This window comes from Schistocerca cancellata, chromosome 4, assembly GCF_023864275.1.
Source record: "Schistocerca cancellata isolate TAMUIC-IGC-003103 chromosome 4, iqSchCanc2.1, whole genome shotgun sequence".
NCBI classification, from domain to species: domain Eukaryota; kingdom Metazoa; phylum Arthropoda; class Insecta; order Orthoptera; family Acrididae; genus Schistocerca; species Schistocerca cancellata.
This window is the reverse complement of record NC_064629.1, coordinates 808,542,975-808,562,099: the sequence shown is the minus strand read 5'-3', so window position 1 is coordinate 808,562,099 and position 19,125 is coordinate 808,542,975. Positions and strand designations below refer to the sequence as shown.

The 19,125-nt window shown below is 41.7% G+C and overlaps 1 protein-coding gene across 1 annotated transcript in view; it reads left to right on the top strand.

The window, feature by feature from the left end:
- Positions 1-18,060, top strand: part of LOC126184445 (circadian locomoter output cycles protein kaput) — an 837,361-nt gene extending 819,301 nt beyond the window's left edge. The window contains exons 9-11 of the mRNA XM_049926836.1: positions 121-1,578; positions 12,539-12,639; positions 16,742-18,060. Coding sequence (XP_049782793.1) covers positions 121-1,578; positions 12,539-12,611 — 1,531 coding nt within the window. The 3' untranslated portion in view covers positions 12,612-12,639; positions 16,742-18,060. The remainder of the gene's footprint in view (positions 1-120; positions 1,579-12,538; positions 12,640-16,741) is intronic.
- The last annotated feature ends 1,065 nt before the right edge of the window (positions 18,061-19,125 follow it).

Genomic DNA, 19,125 nt, shown 5'->3' with positions numbered 1-19,125 from the left:
GTGTGTGTGTATGTCTGTGTGTGTAGGTTGGAGATTCCTTCCATAAAATTGAGATTTGACACCCTCGGATGTATATTTATTTAAGGAACCCTTGATGTGAGACTTTCCTTTCGCACACAGGGAAGAGGAGGGTCGCGATTTGCTCGGCAAGCGCACCATGGACTTCAAGGTGAGCTACTTGGACGCGGGGCTGACGAACAGCTACTTCGCGGACGCGGACCAGCTGGTGGTGACGTCGGGCGTGTCGACGCCGCAGCACGCGGGGTCGCCGTCGGCCACGTCGACGACGCCGCAGCGCGTGAACCGGCGCTACAAGACGCAGCTGCGCGACTTCCTGTCGACGTGCCGCACCAAGCGCAAGCTGTCTGCGGCGGCGGCGGCGGCGGCCGCGGTCTCCACGTCTGCCGCGCAGCTGCCGGCCGCCGCCCCCGCCATCGAGTACGTCGACACGTCGAGCGCCGCCGCCGCCGCCGTCGCCGCCGCCTACTCCAACCTCAACAACATGTACGCCGCGCCGTACCAGGCGGCTTCGGGCGGCGACGCCAGCCTCGGGCCCTACATGGGGCACTCCAACTCCAACTTCCACCAGAGCCTGTACTCGAGCACCGCGCTCGACAACCGCTTCCTCGCCACGGACAACCTTTTCCACCAGTACCGGCCGCTGGGGACCTACTACCCCGAGTACCACCCGGCGGCGACCACCCCGTACGTCGGCAACGGCTTCCTGGAAATGTCGACGCGGCCCGCCGCGTGCAGCCTGCCCGCGTACGACCACCACCACCACCACCACCACCACCTCGCCAAAGACGACAAGCTGTACGCGTGCCAGCAGCTGGCGGACCGCGGCGGCGGCGGCGGCGGGGGCGGCGCCGCCTACACCAAGTGCCTGGACGCGGCGCCGTACGCCGCCTCGCCCCTCGCCGTCGAGCTGCAGACGGGCAAGCCGGCCGCCAACCCGGCCGGCGCGCAGCCCGCCCCCGCCGGCGACGCCAAGGCTTCCCCCGTGTCGTCGTCCAACTCGGCGGGGTCTTCGCCCGCGACGGACGGCGCGGTCCTCGTCACGCCCAAGATGGAGGAGCTGAAGGCGGACGTGCTGGCGCACCAGCAGCACCACCAGGCGGCGCCGCCGCCCCCGCCACCCCCGCAGCCGCCCGCGCAGCAGCAGCAGCAGCCGCAGCACTACGGGGAGCGGCAGACGGTGCTCATGTGGGGCAGCGCCGCCACCTCCGCGCCGTCGACGCCCTCGCCGCCCACGCCGGCGCCGCAAGCGGCGGGCAACGGCGCGACGCCGTACCGCACCGCGGCGCCGCCTCCGCCTCCGCCCGCGCAGTCGGACAAGGCGGCCCACCCGCTCAAGTCGCTAGCCGAGATGAACTCGGTCGGTGGTGGGGGTGGGAGCTCGTGCAAGTGGGGCACCGTGGCCAAGCCCGAGCCCGTTTCGCCCCCGAATAAGTACCCCTCCCAGCATCCCCAGCACCAAGCCTACTCGGAGGCGGGCGCAGCCACTGAGGTATGGCCCGCGCACCAGTACCACCAGTACTATCCTTACACCACTCCGTACCACCACCACGCACCCCAGTGAGTGAACATTACACTTTTATTTTAGCCTTTAAGTGGCTGCTAGCTTACTGTACGGCAACTGCGCGCAGCTTTACACTCGGATATGCGCCGGTCGAATTGCGCAATCGCAACCTCGGCGTCACATCCGCGGGCGCGTTTCCTGTGCGTTCCTCAATTTAATCCGCTGATGTCGGTAATACGACTGCGTATAATATGGGAAAGAGCCTGTCGTTACCATTCGTGAATGGTTCAAATGGCTCTGAGCACTATGCGATTTAACTTCTGAGGTCATCAGTCGCCTAGAACTTAGAACTAACTAAACCTAACTAAGGACATCACATACGTCTATGCCCGAGGCAGGATTCGAACCTGTGACCGTAGCGGTACCATTCGTGAACACTGTACTTATTGAGCCGAGGCGATTCATTTCTATTACCTGCAGATGAGCCTCCGAGGCACGACTTGCGTCGGCTTCTTGAATAATTAACGTTCGCTAACAAAAGGTAGGCTTTTCTTCAAAAATGGTTCAAATAGGTCTGAGCACTATGGGACTCAACTTCTGAGGTCATTAGTCCCCTAGAACTTAGAACTAGTTAAACCTAACTAACCTAAGGACACCACACACATCTATGCCCGAGGCAGGATTCGAACCAGCGACCGTAGCGGTCTCGCGGTTCTAGACTGCAGCGCCTAGAACCGCACGGCCACTTCGGCCGGCAGGCTTTTCTTCCTTATTTTACTTTCCAAATATTCATTTTTGCAATCAGCATCCGGGAATATTTATATGACGGAAATAAAACGTAAACTGTCACGTACACGTGCGCACGTGTAGCACACAGCCCAGTAGTACTACCATAGCTGTCACAATACCGCCAGTTTCTACGGTCTGCGACCATCGTTGTTTAACACAATACCACACGAACGTACTCAGTGACAAGAAAATCCCATCAAATCATTTCAACAAATTATGTTCAGCGTGGCCTACATATAGAGACGTCTAAAAGTTGCAGAAAATGCAAAATATCAAAACATCAAAAAGTATTGCTACTGTCACACTGCGCTTGTCACATAAAAGCACAGAAAAACACAGCTTTCAATTCTTTGAAGACGTCTGCTAAAAGTTTTTGTTTTTCTCATAAAGCAAACACTTTCCATCACACTGTATTGGTTTCGTGCATCTCGTTCAACCCGTTGTAATAGATCATGTGCTACACACGGGATCTTATAAAATTGTTTCGAACGATAAATAGCAGATATAATGTTAGTCTGTGCAGTGGACGTTATATGTTAGTGCTAACTGCAGTCAGTTCTTGCTCTCTCGAAATTATAAGCTGTCCAGCATGTACAAGACACTTACGAGTAGTAGACAATAATTTACAGCCACACTAACGATGTAATACAGCTCTGTACGCACATTTTTATGTTTCACGAAATTTAAAATATTCAGCGCCGTGTGAGAATAGAACCTGATTCGTAATCAGTGACGTTATGCAACGTAGTAATTCAGTCATCTGTTATGCATACATAATTTGTCAAAGGCAGTTTTATCAACCGGATTGTCGACTGCAGGCATTTCGTAGTTACGTTGTTTGTTTACTCACTCGTTTGATTTACAAATAATGTTGTTATCTAAATATAGCGAGTCCTGAGTAACACTGCGACACGAAAGACAGAAATAGAGCACCATTGACTTAATGTATCTAATCCGTCATTTTTCGACAATATACCACACCAACTCATATTTTTTTTTACTCTGCACGGGAACTGATAGTTCAGCGAGCGGATTTTTTTCATGCAGCATGTAATGTCGTGTTTCAGTACGTTGCCTTACAATAATTCTCTGCATTTAGTGTCGCGGCACATGATAAGATCATTTGACAACAACCAATGACAGCAGCTCATAAAGCAGATGTTTATAACTGCGTGCAGTTGTTGTAGAAGTATTTCAGTAAATTACTGCAGTACATGCATGACGAACTTTAACTGCTTGTGCTTCACTAATTACAGTAACTGCAATATAAATTTTAAGTTTTTTAACACTTTCTGGGTATGCAGACATAACACTCAGTTCTAAGAGATGATTATTGGTTCGTAACCTAATTTCTTTACTTTACCTAACAATATCCTTTGTTGCATTATGTTATTAGTACGTATTGTAGTAGGTGATATAGCACTACATATAGTATTCAGTGCAGAATAACTATAATTTTAGAAAACTTTTTCAACATAATGTTTTGTGCATTTACAGTCAGAGAAATTAAAACGCACACTGTTGATATTAATATTGTTTATACTGCACAACATCACTACAGCTTTAGCATGAGGCAATCACATAGGATCGTTGTCATTTCATGTACAGTTAATTCCATTATCTGATCAAAAGTATCACGACAGCCACTCCTCGACATCAATGACACCAATATGGGCTGTGTACACCCTTCGCCATCATGGCGGCTTAAACTCTGCATATGGAACTTTCACTAAGGTGTCTGAACGTCTGTGGAGGAATAGCAGCCCATTCTTTCCTCGAGAGTCGGAACCAGAGAAGGTAGTGATGTTAGACGCAGTGGTCTGAAGTGAAGTCTGTCGCTTCCCAATGGTGTTCCATTCGGTTCAGGAAGAGACTCGGGGGCAGGCCAGTCTATTTCACAAATTTTATTGTCCACAAATAATTTCCGCGCAGATGCTGCTTTATGATAAGATGCCTTGTCATGCTGATACAAATAATAATCTCCGAACTGTTCCTCTACTGTACTCAGTACACAATGCTGTAAAGTGCTTTCATATCCTTCCGCATTTAGCGTATTCTTAAGTTCAGTGAGGAGACAACACCTTAACCAAGAAAAACACCCCCATACCCCAACACTACCTCCTCCGCACTTCATTGTTGCCACTACACATGATGGCACATAACGTCCTCCACGCATTCGTCAAAGCCGATCGGATTACCACAGGGTATAGCGTGATTCATCACGCCAAATCACTCGTATCCAGTCATACAGTATCCCACGGCGTCGCCCTTTTCACCTCTGCATGCACCGCTTAGCACTGATTATACACTGAAGAGCCGAAGAAACTGGTACACCTGCCTAATATCGTGTAGGGCCCACGCCAGCAAGCAGAAGTGCCGCAACACGACGTGGCATGGGCTCGAATAATTTTGAAGTAGTGCTGGAGTGAACTGACACCAAGAATCCTGCAGGACTGTCCATAAATCCGTAACAGTACGACGGGGTGGAGATCTCTTCTGAACAGCACGTTGCAAGGTATCCCAGATATGCTCAATAATGTTCATGTCTGGGGAGTTTGGCGGCCAGTGGAAGTGTTTAAACTCAGAAAAGTGTTCCTGGAGCCACTCTGCAGCAATTCTGGACGTGTGGAGTGTCTCCTGCTAGAATTGCCGAAGTACGTCGGAATGCACAATGGTCATGAATGGATGCAGGTGATCAGACAGGATGCTTAGGTACTTGTCACCTGTCAGAGTAGTATCTACACGTATCTACACGTATCTATACGTATCAGGGTTCCAACTGCACACGACCCATACCATTACAGAGCCTCCACCAGCTTGTACAGTCCCCTGCTGACAACAGGGTCCATGGATTCATGTTGTCTTCATACCCGTACACGTCCATCCGCTGGATACAATCACAAACGAGGCTCGTCCGACCAGGCAACATGTTTCCAGTCATCAACAGTCCAATGTCGGTGTTGACGGGCCCAGTTGAGGCGTAAAGCTCTGTGTTGTGCAGTCATCAAGGGTACGCGAGTGAGCCTTCGGCTCCAAAAGCCTATATCGATGATGTTTCACTGAATGGTTCACACACTGACACCTTTTGATGGCCCAGAATTGAAATCTGCAGCAATTTAGGAAAGAGTTACACTTCTGTCACGTTGAACGATTCTCTTCAGTCGTCGCTGGTCCCATTCTTGAAGGATCTTTTTCCGGCCGCAGCGATGTCGGAGATTTGATGTTTTACCGGATTCCTGATATTCACGGTACACTCGTGAACTGGTCGTACGGGAAAATCCCAACTTCATCGCTACCTCGGAGATGGTGCTTCCCATCGCTCGTGCGCCGACTATAACACCACGTTCGAACTCACTTAAATCTTGATAACCTGTCATTGTAGCAGCAGTAACCCATCTAACTGCGCCAGACACTTGTTGTCTTATATAGACGTTGCCGGCCTCAGCGCCGTATTCTGCCTGTCTGCATATCCCTATATTTGAATACACATGCCTATACCAGCTTCTTTGGCGCTTCAGTGAGGAATTGTATGGCTTCTGAGGAACTGCTCTACCATTGGGACTCGCTACTCACACTCATTGTGCTACCTGGGCTGCTGGTGGCGCTTTGAAATTCACAAATGATTCCCTCCGCTGATTTCGTGTGACTTCTTACAATCACCCTCTGAAAGGGTCGACGGGCCCCTCCGACAGTAGATGATATGAGGTCTGCCTGTTCTTGGTTCACATATCTTGTTTCTTCGCGTATTCTCTTCACGGTCATGTCGTCAACAGTCGACTTGGGCAGCTTTGATAGGATTGAAATTTTACTAATTGATTTGTTACTCCGATGACATCTAGTGACGAAGTCACTGACCTCTCCGGACCGACCCATTTTGCGGTTAATGCTTCTCTCCTAACAACACGATACTCCCCGCCTCCTTTTATGTTGGCGAGTCCATCTCTCGGGCCATCTAGTGGTCAATTTCGTATTACAATGGGTGTTCGCATGCTTTTGATCAGATAGAGTACCTTGGGGAACACTGCCACCAGTTTCTATGTTGAAAATATGCTTAGCCCAGGGAATGATTGTCATAAATGTGAAACGATGCGGCTCATAAAAATATACTCTTTGTTCAACATAAGAAACATTTCACGAAATAAAGTAGTTGAACACATAAAAGCACCCATAATATAGGATTATAGCTACGATGTCATGATTTTCTGTTTGTGGGTGTGTTGACGAAAGAACTACTCAGAAGGGGAGGCCGCGACGTTGGGATGACAGATTTACTTTAAACTTTGTGCACCTTTAGTAGGCCATTAAAACAACATAATTTGCAAGTAGTAAGGTGCGCTACTCTGTGTAATCTTACCCTACCACACATCACCATTAAACTACTCGTTCTTTGCACAAATTTTTGAAAATTACGAGAGGACTAAGATTACAAAGGAAGAACTTTTTACTTATCTTGATTATCTCGTTGTTGTTGTCGATGGCTCAAAGTTTTCTCTAGGAGTACTTTCATGCAGCTGAAAATTTCGATTCCTTAGGTTCTTGATGACAAAATAACTGTTGAAGAGTTGCCTCTTGCTATGAATATCTTTTTGTTTTATCCCATTCTTCTAAATCACACTGACTTTACAATTCACACGTTCAAAAAACCAATAATTACATTCTTGATGTCAACTTTAGCAAAATACGTGCGTTTCCATCAGAGGCCACCACTAGTTATGTTTTGCAGTACTCACAATTTTCAAGGAGTTCATAAGGCAAAAGAGTTTACAAACTTTCTCGACAGGAGAAAAATCTTTACCAAAGTATATCATTATTTCACAAATAAATCCAGAAACAAATTTAATAATTAGCGTTTGATTGCGCAGTTAATAATATGAATTTTAAGTATACCACAAATTTTGTAATTTCAAATATTTTCAAAATAAGAGTAATTTTAACTGTTACTACATGTCGATTGTAACACATTAATTTCTTTTTTATATATATTAGCCTGAAATATAATACATCGTATACAAAATCATACGAATTCTTGTAATGAAACAGCTGAGATAATTTTAACCTATGCGAGATTCGAGATTATATATGGTATCGGTTACCTCTATAAAAAAAAAGAAAAGAAAGAAACAAGGTAATGCTAGAGGAGGATGATCCATTACATCTGACAATTCTGAGAAAATCGCAAGAAAAGTTTTACGCGTCTATTATGTACCTGATGTACCTGTGCGTAGATGCTGAACGTTAGAGTTCATCGTGGTCAAGTGGTTCGTCTTCGAGCTTTGTTAGATGAACGTGTATGAGGCGACGATTCAACTCCCTTTCAAACATAATTTTTAACCTATGTTTCTTGAGTAACTGGTAGTATTATTTAATTTATACGACATTTGAGAGATAATATAATTTAAAAACCCACGTATATTTCAGTGAATTTCGTGTTGTTTGATTACTTTCTATTTTTAATTAAATTTAATTATTAGAACAAATATATTTATTACTACCGACAAGAAAATGAAGAAACGCATACAGTTCCTGAAAATGTATGTCTGTCGGGATTTGCGAACTCCCTTATGCAGTCTGATACGGTACCCGGAGCTACTTTGCACCTCGACGCTTTGAGCTGCAGACACAGAGGCAGGTCCCATTTGACAGTTAACCTGCGAAGCGGTGAGACGTTGCTAATGTAGCAAGAACTAAAGGTTCCATCGGGAGTCGAGCCGTCGGCTCACACGCGTTCGTCTTTCGAAGCTCCAAGTCTAACCACTTTCTCTCTCTCTCTCTCTCTCTCTCTCTCTCTCTCTCTCTTTTCCGTGATGGTTCGTTCCATTAGTTCGGGGCGGACGTCCCACGATACCGGTTCAAGTTCATCGTTGAACCATTTATTCAGTTTTTTGTTATCGAAGACGACTATCCCTCTGACTGAACACTCTGAGCTACAGTGCCGGCACCACTTGACCACCAAGAACCCTAACGTCTAGCATCTACGCAAAGACACATCAGGTACACAACAGACGAGTAAAATTTCTCTTGCGATTTTCTCGGAATTGCCAGAGTAGTGCACCTTACTCATAGCGCATTATGTTGTTTTAATGGCCTATTAAAAGTGTACAAAGTTTGAAGTAAATCCGTGATCCCAACCTAGTGGACTTCCCTTGTCAGATTACATTTTACTATTGATGTCGCAGTATTAGCTACGTTAGTTACAGTGGCTTGATTTTAATGGAAGTGATGATGATTTGTGTGATAGAATCTGGTACTCAACAACAGGTTTTTACTCATTCTCGTGCACATGGCTCTCTTTAAGTGTAAACTTCAGATGCATGAACAAACATAAATATGGGGGAAGACAGGCCGAGAAAAGTCAATAGTTCTTTTGTTAAAGGATAAAAAACTTAAAATATAAAAATGTGAATGTCTGGCAACAAAGTCGAAACTTCAGGTTTACATATCACATCTCCTTAGAATTTTTTATGATAGTGAATACCATTTTCCTTTCTGGTAATACTTTGTGTATACAAAGCAGTCACGTTGCGTCTTGATTCTGATTCTACATGAGATTGTAAATTGTAAAAATTCGCTGACTGCTTCATCAAGATGATTTTAGCGCGTGAGGTACTGTGTACTAATCTTCCATTAAGTATTCTCACATACAATATTTCAGCAGAATAGTGGCTAGAATGTGAAAGGCTTCGTCGAAAAACGATGGCTACCATGTTCCCTGGCCTGCTCGTTTGCCCCAGATATGGCTGATCGCCAACTTTTTCGTTGCTGTTCTACAGTAAATACTGTTGCTGCTTTGTGGATTAGTATACAAACCACGTAGAGGAACTTTGTCAAGGAATATATCCAGACCCTCCTCGACGTCTGCCACAATGCAGAGACGCTCTGATTGTAGCTTTTTGGGCTTCACACCAAACTGAATTCTCAGAATCAGAGGCCATGTAGAGTTCTGTAACCCTACTCATTTGTGTATTGTCATGTACCTAATCTGTGGTATGGTACAAAGTTTCGTTTCTGTCGTATTTATCCTCGTTTAGGCTGCAATTTGTAATATTTCACAGGGGAAAATCTCTTATCAGTTTCCACACATGGAATTTCACTTCATCATCATTTTTGGCTTTTTTTTCTTTTTCACAATTACGACATTTTAGGGGTTTCATACTCTCATATTCACCGAACGCACTTACCAGATCTTTTCTTAAATATTGATTCCTTTATTCGCATTAAATAATGAAAAATTATTATCTAACAGTGATTTTTGTTTGTTTCCTGGATTCTTGACCTTTTTTACGTCGTAGTAGCACGCAATAATCACTTTCACCTATACTAATCCTGTACGAGTAGCTGTATATTTGGAGTGTGTACTAATTATTTTGTATTCCGTGTTATTTTGCTTGTCCATATAATTTCGTTGTATATTCACTTTCATATAACAGAAACAGCGAATTTTTTGATGTTTTATTGTGTTTTTTTATTCCTTTTGCACGTTTAGTATCAGGTCTTACGTCGTTAAAGTGTTGTTTCCCTATAGTCTAAAGATTTGTACACTATGTTTTTTGCATTCAGATAAGGAAAATGTAATTTATCAAAAGAGAAATGCAGACAAATATTCGAAGAGTAGCAACTCCAGCACAAGTCAGGAAAATATGGAATTATGTGAACACTAGTCTCAAATTAAAATCATTTCAACAGTAAGAGTTGTCTGGTGACATTGATCACATGGCGCATGACCACTCACTTCAGCAGGTTGTGCTGGTATGTAACGTCCAAATCTTCATAATCTATTGCCGTCTACTGTCTTGTAATAGCGCGACGTGAGAAGGGAAACAGTCATCAACACACTGATTGATTTGTTACCACAGTGCTTTACTAAACATAATATTTTTCGGTGTGGTGGGTTTCTGCCTTCCTTTCACCTGAAAACCGAATGATCCGTAGAAACTTGGCATTGTCACATATACAAAATATTGCCGGAGGTGAAAGTGAGGTTAGGCGCCAGAGCAGCCATAGCGTTAGCCGTGGATAAATCCAAAAACTTCCGGATTTCTAACCTGAAACCTACGGAGCCATCACACATAAGGTGAAGTTGCATACTAGGTGTATAGCATTCATGTGTCACTAACGGTCTTAGACTTCTCGAAGTATGTTTTCGCTGAAATCCACGAATATTCTGAAGGTCAACCATATCACTTCCGTAGAGTCTGTGCAGATATCAGAGGCACAAGTGTGCATTCTTCACACGCTTCGTCCATGAATAGAATCGGGAGAAATTTTAACGTCTGCTGCAATAAAAAGTATTCGTCAGTTTCCCAACAGCTGACAGTGATTCGTAGATTACAAATGTAAGGTCCCGGTAGCCCGTGCTGCTGAGGCATCGTATTATCTCGACGCTTACCGATGCAGACGTCAGCACTGAACACCTTGACTACTGGAGCACCTATACCTCTACAGTCACACGTGCAGCTGATATTTCTAGAAGTTCTGAGCAACACATTTTCTTTTCCTGTACCATTGATCCGTAATAGCCCTGAGGTCGATTGGACATTAAATTGTAATCTTCCTTCCTTCTTACCTTCTTTTTATAGTAACACTGATTGGTTGGCCCCAATTGTCACAGAAAAGTACACTACCCCGTATCCAGGTACCCTAACCGACTCTTTTAAAGCTCTGCTCAGCATATTTGTCTCCCGCGAGTATATTTTCTACTTATTAAGTTATGCACAATTTCACGATTTACGTAAAATGTTTACTGTTTAGGTCAGCGCTGTTATTACAATACAGTCCATAATTTAAAACAGTGATTGGGCTGCGATTAATAATTATGCATTGATCTTAAATGAAACAAATTTTTGCGTCAGTCAAAAAATTACGTATTTTACACACAGTGACTTTCACATGAAACTGTCTCATTAATAATTGCTGCAAGGATCTCTTATTGACTTCAAACAGACTTCAGTTCTTTGTTTAAAGCAATCTGTGCCTAAAATATGTAATTTAAGCGCAAATGTTTGTTATATATCTCAAAGTAGATCCCACAATTTCGGTAAGCTGATCAGCCCCACATAAAAAAACCGCGGACTTTTTCGGTAATATCTTCGTATATTAACTTAAACATTATTTCAGTTACCCGCTTTTAACTAGTATATCACACAGTTCCACTCTAGAGTGAGCTTGTTTCGTTCCCAATTTTTATTTTTTTATACAGCATTTCAGTTTTCAATTGGATTACGATTTTTTTAACTGAACTAAGTAAAAACACTACGTAAAAAACTAGAATGGGTACACTTTGCTGCTTCTTGGAATCAGAGACCTTTCTATGAGATGCATAATCCCTTTTCTTTCAAACAGCAAATATTTGTCACATATAGTATACATAGATGTAATACTAAACATGCAAGAAAATTAGCAAAGAAATACAACAATTCGCGTCAGTTTATCAAGTTTCTCAATGGCCCACACAACCATCTTTTTAGTTTCTGAATGTCGTCGAAAGAGATAATTGTAGACCTAGATCAATCAGCAGGAAATTTCTTTTCAAACGTTTGTGAGAAAAGCGAAAAAAGGGAAGTTATATTTTACCCTCCCGTTATACTTAGAGAGAGAATGCGTACGATTTTGTAGAAAAATAATCTCATCATTCACCGACGTCACTTAGGGAAATGTTTAATGCCCATCGTGAATCGTTTTTGTTGCACTGGAACATGATGCTTGCTCCAGCTGGAAAAAGAGATATAAAGCATGTAGTGTGACTACTGAGTAATGTGCTCTTAGCTTTGGTGGTTATTATCATCACAGTTGGTTTATTACAAAACCAAAGAATTAGCAGTGGAATAGGAACTTACGACCGCTGTTTCGCGTAACAAATGCAGTTTTAAAACACATGGTTTTACACATTTTTTCATACAATATAGGTACAGTACGTCTCTGGAAATTCATTTCTGTTCAAATCACTATCCATGCAGTGCAAGTTTTCAAGGGAAATTTCCGCACATCTTTTAGAAACTTGTATTAACAGCTTAGAGTAAACGCCCCAAAATAGATTTGCAAGGAAAGTAACTTGCTAGCGTAACTTTGCTCCGCGCTCTTAGCAGCTATCAACCAGAAGTCTAGGAGTCATCTACAGTAATTTCGTAATAGGAAATTAACTGTTAGTTGATCTTATGGCCATTTAGTTATACTATGCTCCAAAAAACATCGACAGTGTTCTAAAGTTGTTCGTTGCTGTACTGGTTTCAGCACCTCAGTCAACGACAGCGGCTATCCACAGATAAACCGGACGGGAGTCCTTTGCTGTCAATCTCTGAGGTGACCAACACTCTACTCAACCACGATTGAAGGTTAGTACATGTATATTCAGTAATGTAACAGATGAATTACCAGGCCCTGCTTCCAAGTTTTGGGCCTTTTTTTTTTGGTACTTCCCTTGTTGCCATGTAAACAATTCTTCCTTTTCCTTGTCCAACATCTACATCTACATCTACATCCATACTCCGCAAGCCACCTGACGGTGTGTGGCGAAGGGTCATTGAGTACCTCTATCGGTTCTCCCTTCTATTCCAGTCTCGTATTGCTCGTGGAAAGAAGGATTGTCGGTATGTCTCTGTGTGAGCTCTAATCTCTCTGATTTTATCCTCATGGTCTCTTCGCGAGATACACGTAGGAGGGAGCAATATACTGCTTGACTTTTCGGTGAAGGTATGTTCTCGAAACTTCAACAAAAGCCCGTACCGAGATACTGAGCGACTCTCCTGCAGAGTCTTCCACTGGATTTTATCTATCATCTCCGTAACGCTTTCGCGATTACTAAATGATCCTGTAACGAAGCGCGCTGCTCTCCGTTGGATCTTCTCTATCTCTTCTATCAACCCTATCTGGTACGGATCCCACACTGGTGAGCAGTATTCAAGCAGCGGGCGAACAAGCGTACTGTAACCTACTTCCTTTGTTTTCGGATTGCATTTCCTTAGGATTCTTCCAGTGAATCTCAGTCTGGCATCTGCTTTACCGACGATCAACTTTATATGATCATTCCATTTTAAATCACTCCTAATGCGTAATCCCAGATAATTTATGGCATTAACTGCTTCCAGTTGCTAACCTGCTATATTGTAGCTAAATGATAAGGGATCATTCTTTCTATGTATTCGCAGCACATTACACTTGTCTACATTGAGATTCAATTGCCATTCCCTGCACCATGCCTCAATTCGCTGCAGATCCTCCTGCATTTCAGTACAATTTTCCATTGTTACAACCTCTCGATATGCCACAGCATCTTCTGCAAAAAGCCTCAGTGTTATCCACAAGGTCATTTATGTATATTGTGAATAGCAACGGTCTTACGACACTCCCCTGCGGCACACCTGAAATCACTCTTGCTTCCGAAGACTTCTCTCCATTGAGAATTACATGCTGCGTTCTGTTATCTAGGAACTCTTCAATCCAATCACACAATTGGTCTGATAGTCCATATGCCCTTACTTTGTTCATTAAACGACTGTGGGGAACTGTATCGAACGCCTTGCGGAAGTCAAGAAACACGGCATCTACCTGTGAACCCGTGTCTATGGCCCTCTGAGTCTCGTGGACGAATAGCGCGAGCTGGGTTTCACACGACCGTCTTTTTCGAAACCCATGCTGATTCCTACAGAGTAGATTTCTAGTCTCCAGGAAAGTCATTATACTCGAACATAATACGTGCTCCAAAATTCTACAACTGATCGACGTTAGAGGTATAGGTCTATAGTTCTGCACATCTGTTCGACGTACCTTCTTGAAAACGGGGATGACGTGTACCCTTTTCCAATCCTCTGGAACGCTACGCTCTTCTAGAGACCTACGGTACACCGCTGCAAGAAGGGGGGCGAGTTCCTTCGCGTACTCTGTGTAAAATCGAACTGGTATCCCATCAGGTCCAGCGGCCTTTCCTCTTTTGAGCGATTTTAATTGTTTCTCTATCCCTCTGTCGTCTATTTCGATATCTACCATTTTGTCATCTGTGCGACAATCTAGAGAAGGAACTACAGTGCAGTCTTCCTCTGTGAAACAGCTTTGGAAAAAGACATTTAGTATTTCGGCCTTTAGTCTGTCATCCTCCGTTCCAGTACCATTTTGGTCACAGAGTGTCTGGACATTTTGTTTTGATCCACCTACCGCTTTGACATAAGACCAAAATTTCTTAGGATTTTCTGCCAAGTCAGTACATAGAACTTTACTTTCGAATTCATTGAACGCCTCTCGCATATCCCTCCTTACACTACATTTCGCTTCGCGTAATTTTTGTTTGTCTGCAAGGGTTTTGCTATGTTTATGTTTGCTGTGAAGTTCCCTTTGCTTCTGCAGCAGTTTCCTAACTCGGTTGTTGTACCACGGTGGCTCTTTTCCATCTCTTACGATCTTGCTTGGCACATACTCATCTAACGTATATGGTACGATGGTTTTGAACTTTGTCCACTGATCCTCAACACTATCCATACTTGAGACAAAACTTTTGTTTTGAGCCGTCAGGTACTCTGAAATCTGCTTTTTGTCACTCTTGCTAAACAGAAAAATCTCCCTACCTTTTGAAACATAAATTATTTTTTGTATACTGGCATTGATTTTTGACGCATAAGTACCAACTAATCAAATTAATATTAGTTTCACCCTCTTAGAATTATTTTGCGCCTTAAAATAATTAAATGTGAGTTGTGTGCCTTGTGTCGAGCTTGAAGTAGTCCTTTATTTACGTTTTTCGTATTATTTTTATTAAACTAATGTTTAAATGGATTTAAATGTTTAAATTCTTTATTAAGAATTAATAGGTTAGCTATACCTGTCTTATGTGTTCTTGGCGTTTTGATCATGTTTTCTGTGTTGTTCTCGTTTATATTTTACAACTAATTTGTCAGCCTCTCTAGTGCAATCTATGCTTTCTGTCAATCTTGTTTTGTTCTTACTGCTATGACTATCAGTGATAAGGTCAATGAACCATTTAAGATGAGCATGTTTATCAGATGACACAGTTTATTTTCCCAGTAGCAGACTGCATGTTCCAAGAAAATAATACCCACGCTCCCTTTATGGAAATGTTCTATGAAGGTAAAATAGCAAGTATTTCTTCTTCTTCTTCACAACTGCTGGATTTGTATATTATCGAGGTGTTGTGGATTGTATCGGAAAATGTCAGCCGTTACCATTATTCCTACACCTCAACGAAATGGGGTGGTTTCATTACAAGGAATGCTCTGAAATAGGATGAAAACCATTTAGAGTTAATATATGTTGATTCTTTGAAGTATTCAGGCATTCTTTGTGCTGCACGTATTGTACTAAGTATGAGAGTTACATAGGAGCAACTAAATAATGTAATACACGTGTAATGCAATGAAAAAATGCAGTTTCCTTATTTCCCTTTAAATAGTGATTGCAACATACAGAAGACCCAATTGTTTAATTTGTAATGAAGCTGAAGCACAATATATGTTTGCTTGCACATCTTTGCGGCACAAATGCAGTGTAAAAGTCTTTCTAAATAATTAAAATATTTAAAGAATTATAATTCGTTGCACAAACTGAGAGCGAATCTGACATAAATGACAATATAATATTCTGCGACATTGCTCTCTGTTTTAACAACAATAATGTACGAAATTGTTATTGATGGCAGTGACAGGTTAGTCCAGGGAACAACAACACTAAATCAAATTCTCCAATCATATTCCGGCCATTAGCGACGAACCACTTATCTGCGGTTAATAGTAACAGCCAAGGAATAGGCACGTCAGTCTTGCATAATCGTAGCTTTTGCGTGATGTGATTCAATTAAAACACAGAAAATTCAAATCAGAAAAGCCAGACAGAAGTTTAGACCACGGTCATCCCGAATTAAAGTGCAATATCTTATCACAGTACCACATCGTTCATTGAGAATGTGCTGTATCACTCAAAACGGTAATTCAGTTTCATTAATATATTATATTATATTAGGCTGTACATAACTATAATGGGAATGGGGAAGACCTCACCGAGCGAGGTGATACTGTGATGAAGGTAATCGATCAATATTTGGGAGGGACAGATTTAAAATCACTGCCGCGCCATCATCGTGTAGTATTTCAGTGGTATCTCTAAATCACTTCAGGTGGATACAGAGATGATTCGTCCAAAAGGCCGCGGTCGATTTCCTCCTCCCCCGTCCCCCATCCCTCGTTTGTCCAGATAGGCATTTGATTCATTCCTAATGGCTTCTTTGTGGAGGGACATTAAGCTGTCACCTCACTTCCTTCAAATAGAGCCTATCTGGCAATGAGCCCGTTAATTGGCCGACAGATCTGCACTTCCAAAAAAGTAAAAATATTGTGACCCTATTTAGTTGCCAGACAATGAACAAGCGACACTGATAAATTTAAAAAAAAATCTTTAAAGGAAAGCAGTAACAGTTGTTTTATTTTTTTTCAGGTTGTCAGCGGAACGCAGTGGGCGAAATTTAACAGCGTTATCGCTGCTGGCCTTACCAATTCCTCTCGCCATTTTAGTATAGAGAAGTAAAATAATTTAATCAAGTCTGTATTCTTAATTGATATTCGCTTTATTCTTTACGTATTTCTTATTACATTAATTACAGCTATGTGTGTACTGTGGTACGTTTCCTTTTATCGCAAACTTTGTAAATTATTCTCATATACATAAGTGTTTTCTGTGATACGTGTCGATTATTGTTGTAAGAGTAAGAAAACGTGTAATATACAATGTAGATGATTTAATAAGTACTGTAAAGTTGTGTACTATTGTGTAAAGCTTTATACCGGATGTGAGACCCTTGTGTCACCTGATATACAAGATTTTGAAGATGGAGGATCAGCAGAATACTGTCATCTGCAGAAACTCATCTTCCTAATGTCCAGGAATCTTACAGCACCTGTCAAACAAAAGTGACTGTACCGCAACAGAAAAGTGATGTTTCTGTACGTCATTAACGTGCTATAAAAGAAATATGTTGGTTCACTACACCTGAAACACAAATTTACTTAACCGTGTTATTCACGTGTTTCATTTACAATAATAAACTCTTCGTATTCTATTGCGGAAATAGAATTTGAATCAAGTCAGAATAATGGTATTATGATCTGAACCCTCGATTCCGCTGACAGTTCTGAAGAACACTGCACTGCTGAAGAATTCGTGAAAACTGTTACGTATTGACTTTTACAGTACATCACGAAATTTTGAATTGTATCTCTGGTGCAGCTAAATACAAATGTTAAATCACGAATAAAATTAGGTTGTATCCAATATACCAGTAATCTAGTCTCTTAGAATGCTTATTTATACATTTTTTTCGAAATTTTAATTCCTTGGCTGTAGTCTTCTACTATAAACGTAAGTAACAACACACATTCAATTGCTTAAAATTCAAGTGTTACACATAAATATGAAACGATTGTTTTTCATATATTTATTTATTTATCGTCTTTAACTTTGAATATGGTAGTACTATGGAATGAATGATGCAAAGAATGATTTCTCTCTTAAAAGAAGAAATATGAATCATGTTATTAAAATTGTACGCTTTGGTCAAAAATAAGCTTTCAATTTTTTAATGAAACAATTCTCTTTCCACTGCTTTTCAATATTTCGAATGTCCATTAGATTTCTTTGTAAACGTAATAGTTTCTCAAAAATTACGAAAGTGGCGGTGACAAACTGTGCCCGTGAAAGGAAAATTGTCCATTGTTAGTTTACAGACGTATGAGTATGTACGGCATGTTTATAATAAAATAACTTCTGATACCATGCTGGCCAGTCTCCTTAATTCCTCAAGAGATTTCCAGTTTTTTCCAAGTTGTGCAACATTCCTGCCGATAATTTCAAGATCTGCTGCCTTCAGAGGTACAAAGACGGTAAGAAAAGTGTTACTTGAAGCTCAGTGTGTGTTACAGCCTTTCAGGTTTTATTACTTCTCACACGTTCATATATCACCACTGTTGTTTGACCGTATGGTGAGATCTAAGTTCTAGTACTAGTACCAACACTCATCCACACATTTAGAAATAATGACTACTGCCAATTCAATACAAATATTGAGAGGAAAAAACCATTACAACTGAGTTTTATACCAATTTTTACCAAAGTCCAGACGTTCAGGTGTCTGTGATGAATAAATTGTGATAGTTTACAGCATAGAGTAGTTGCGAATGTAAGTAAATACACATTCTGACGCAGTAACAGAATATTAACAAAAACGAATCTCAGGAACAGAGAGGAGAAAAAAGATAAGAATAGTTAGTTAAAAATCATTTTACACTCACATTACACATTCATATGTAAATACGTCTACATGTTGACCATTTACTAGGTTTTTTTTTCTTTAAATACAGATGTGAGTTCGTAATTCTTACCCATCATCTTTTACACGTTACAGTAACAGAGTAGAAATAGTTGTCAAGGAGAAACTTTTTCAGTCCGTTTTGAAATTAAACTTTGCTACCTGTTAGTCATTTTATATCATTAGGTAAATGATCAGAAATTGCAGCACTGTCCACCACTTTTTGTGCTAAAGACAACCCTAATGTGCAGTAATGAACGTCATTTTTTCTTCCGATGTTGTAATGATGTACATCATTGTTCCATTTGAACTGCAGTGGATTACTTACAACGAACTTCATGAGGGAATAAATACACTGTGAGGTAGTAGCCAGACTCCTTAAACGGATGCCTACAAGATGATCATGGATGAGCGCCACATATTATTCTTACAGCACGTTTTTGAGCAACGAATACTTTTTCATTATATGTGGAGTTACTCCAGAATATTATTCCGTATGATTTTATTGAATGAAAAA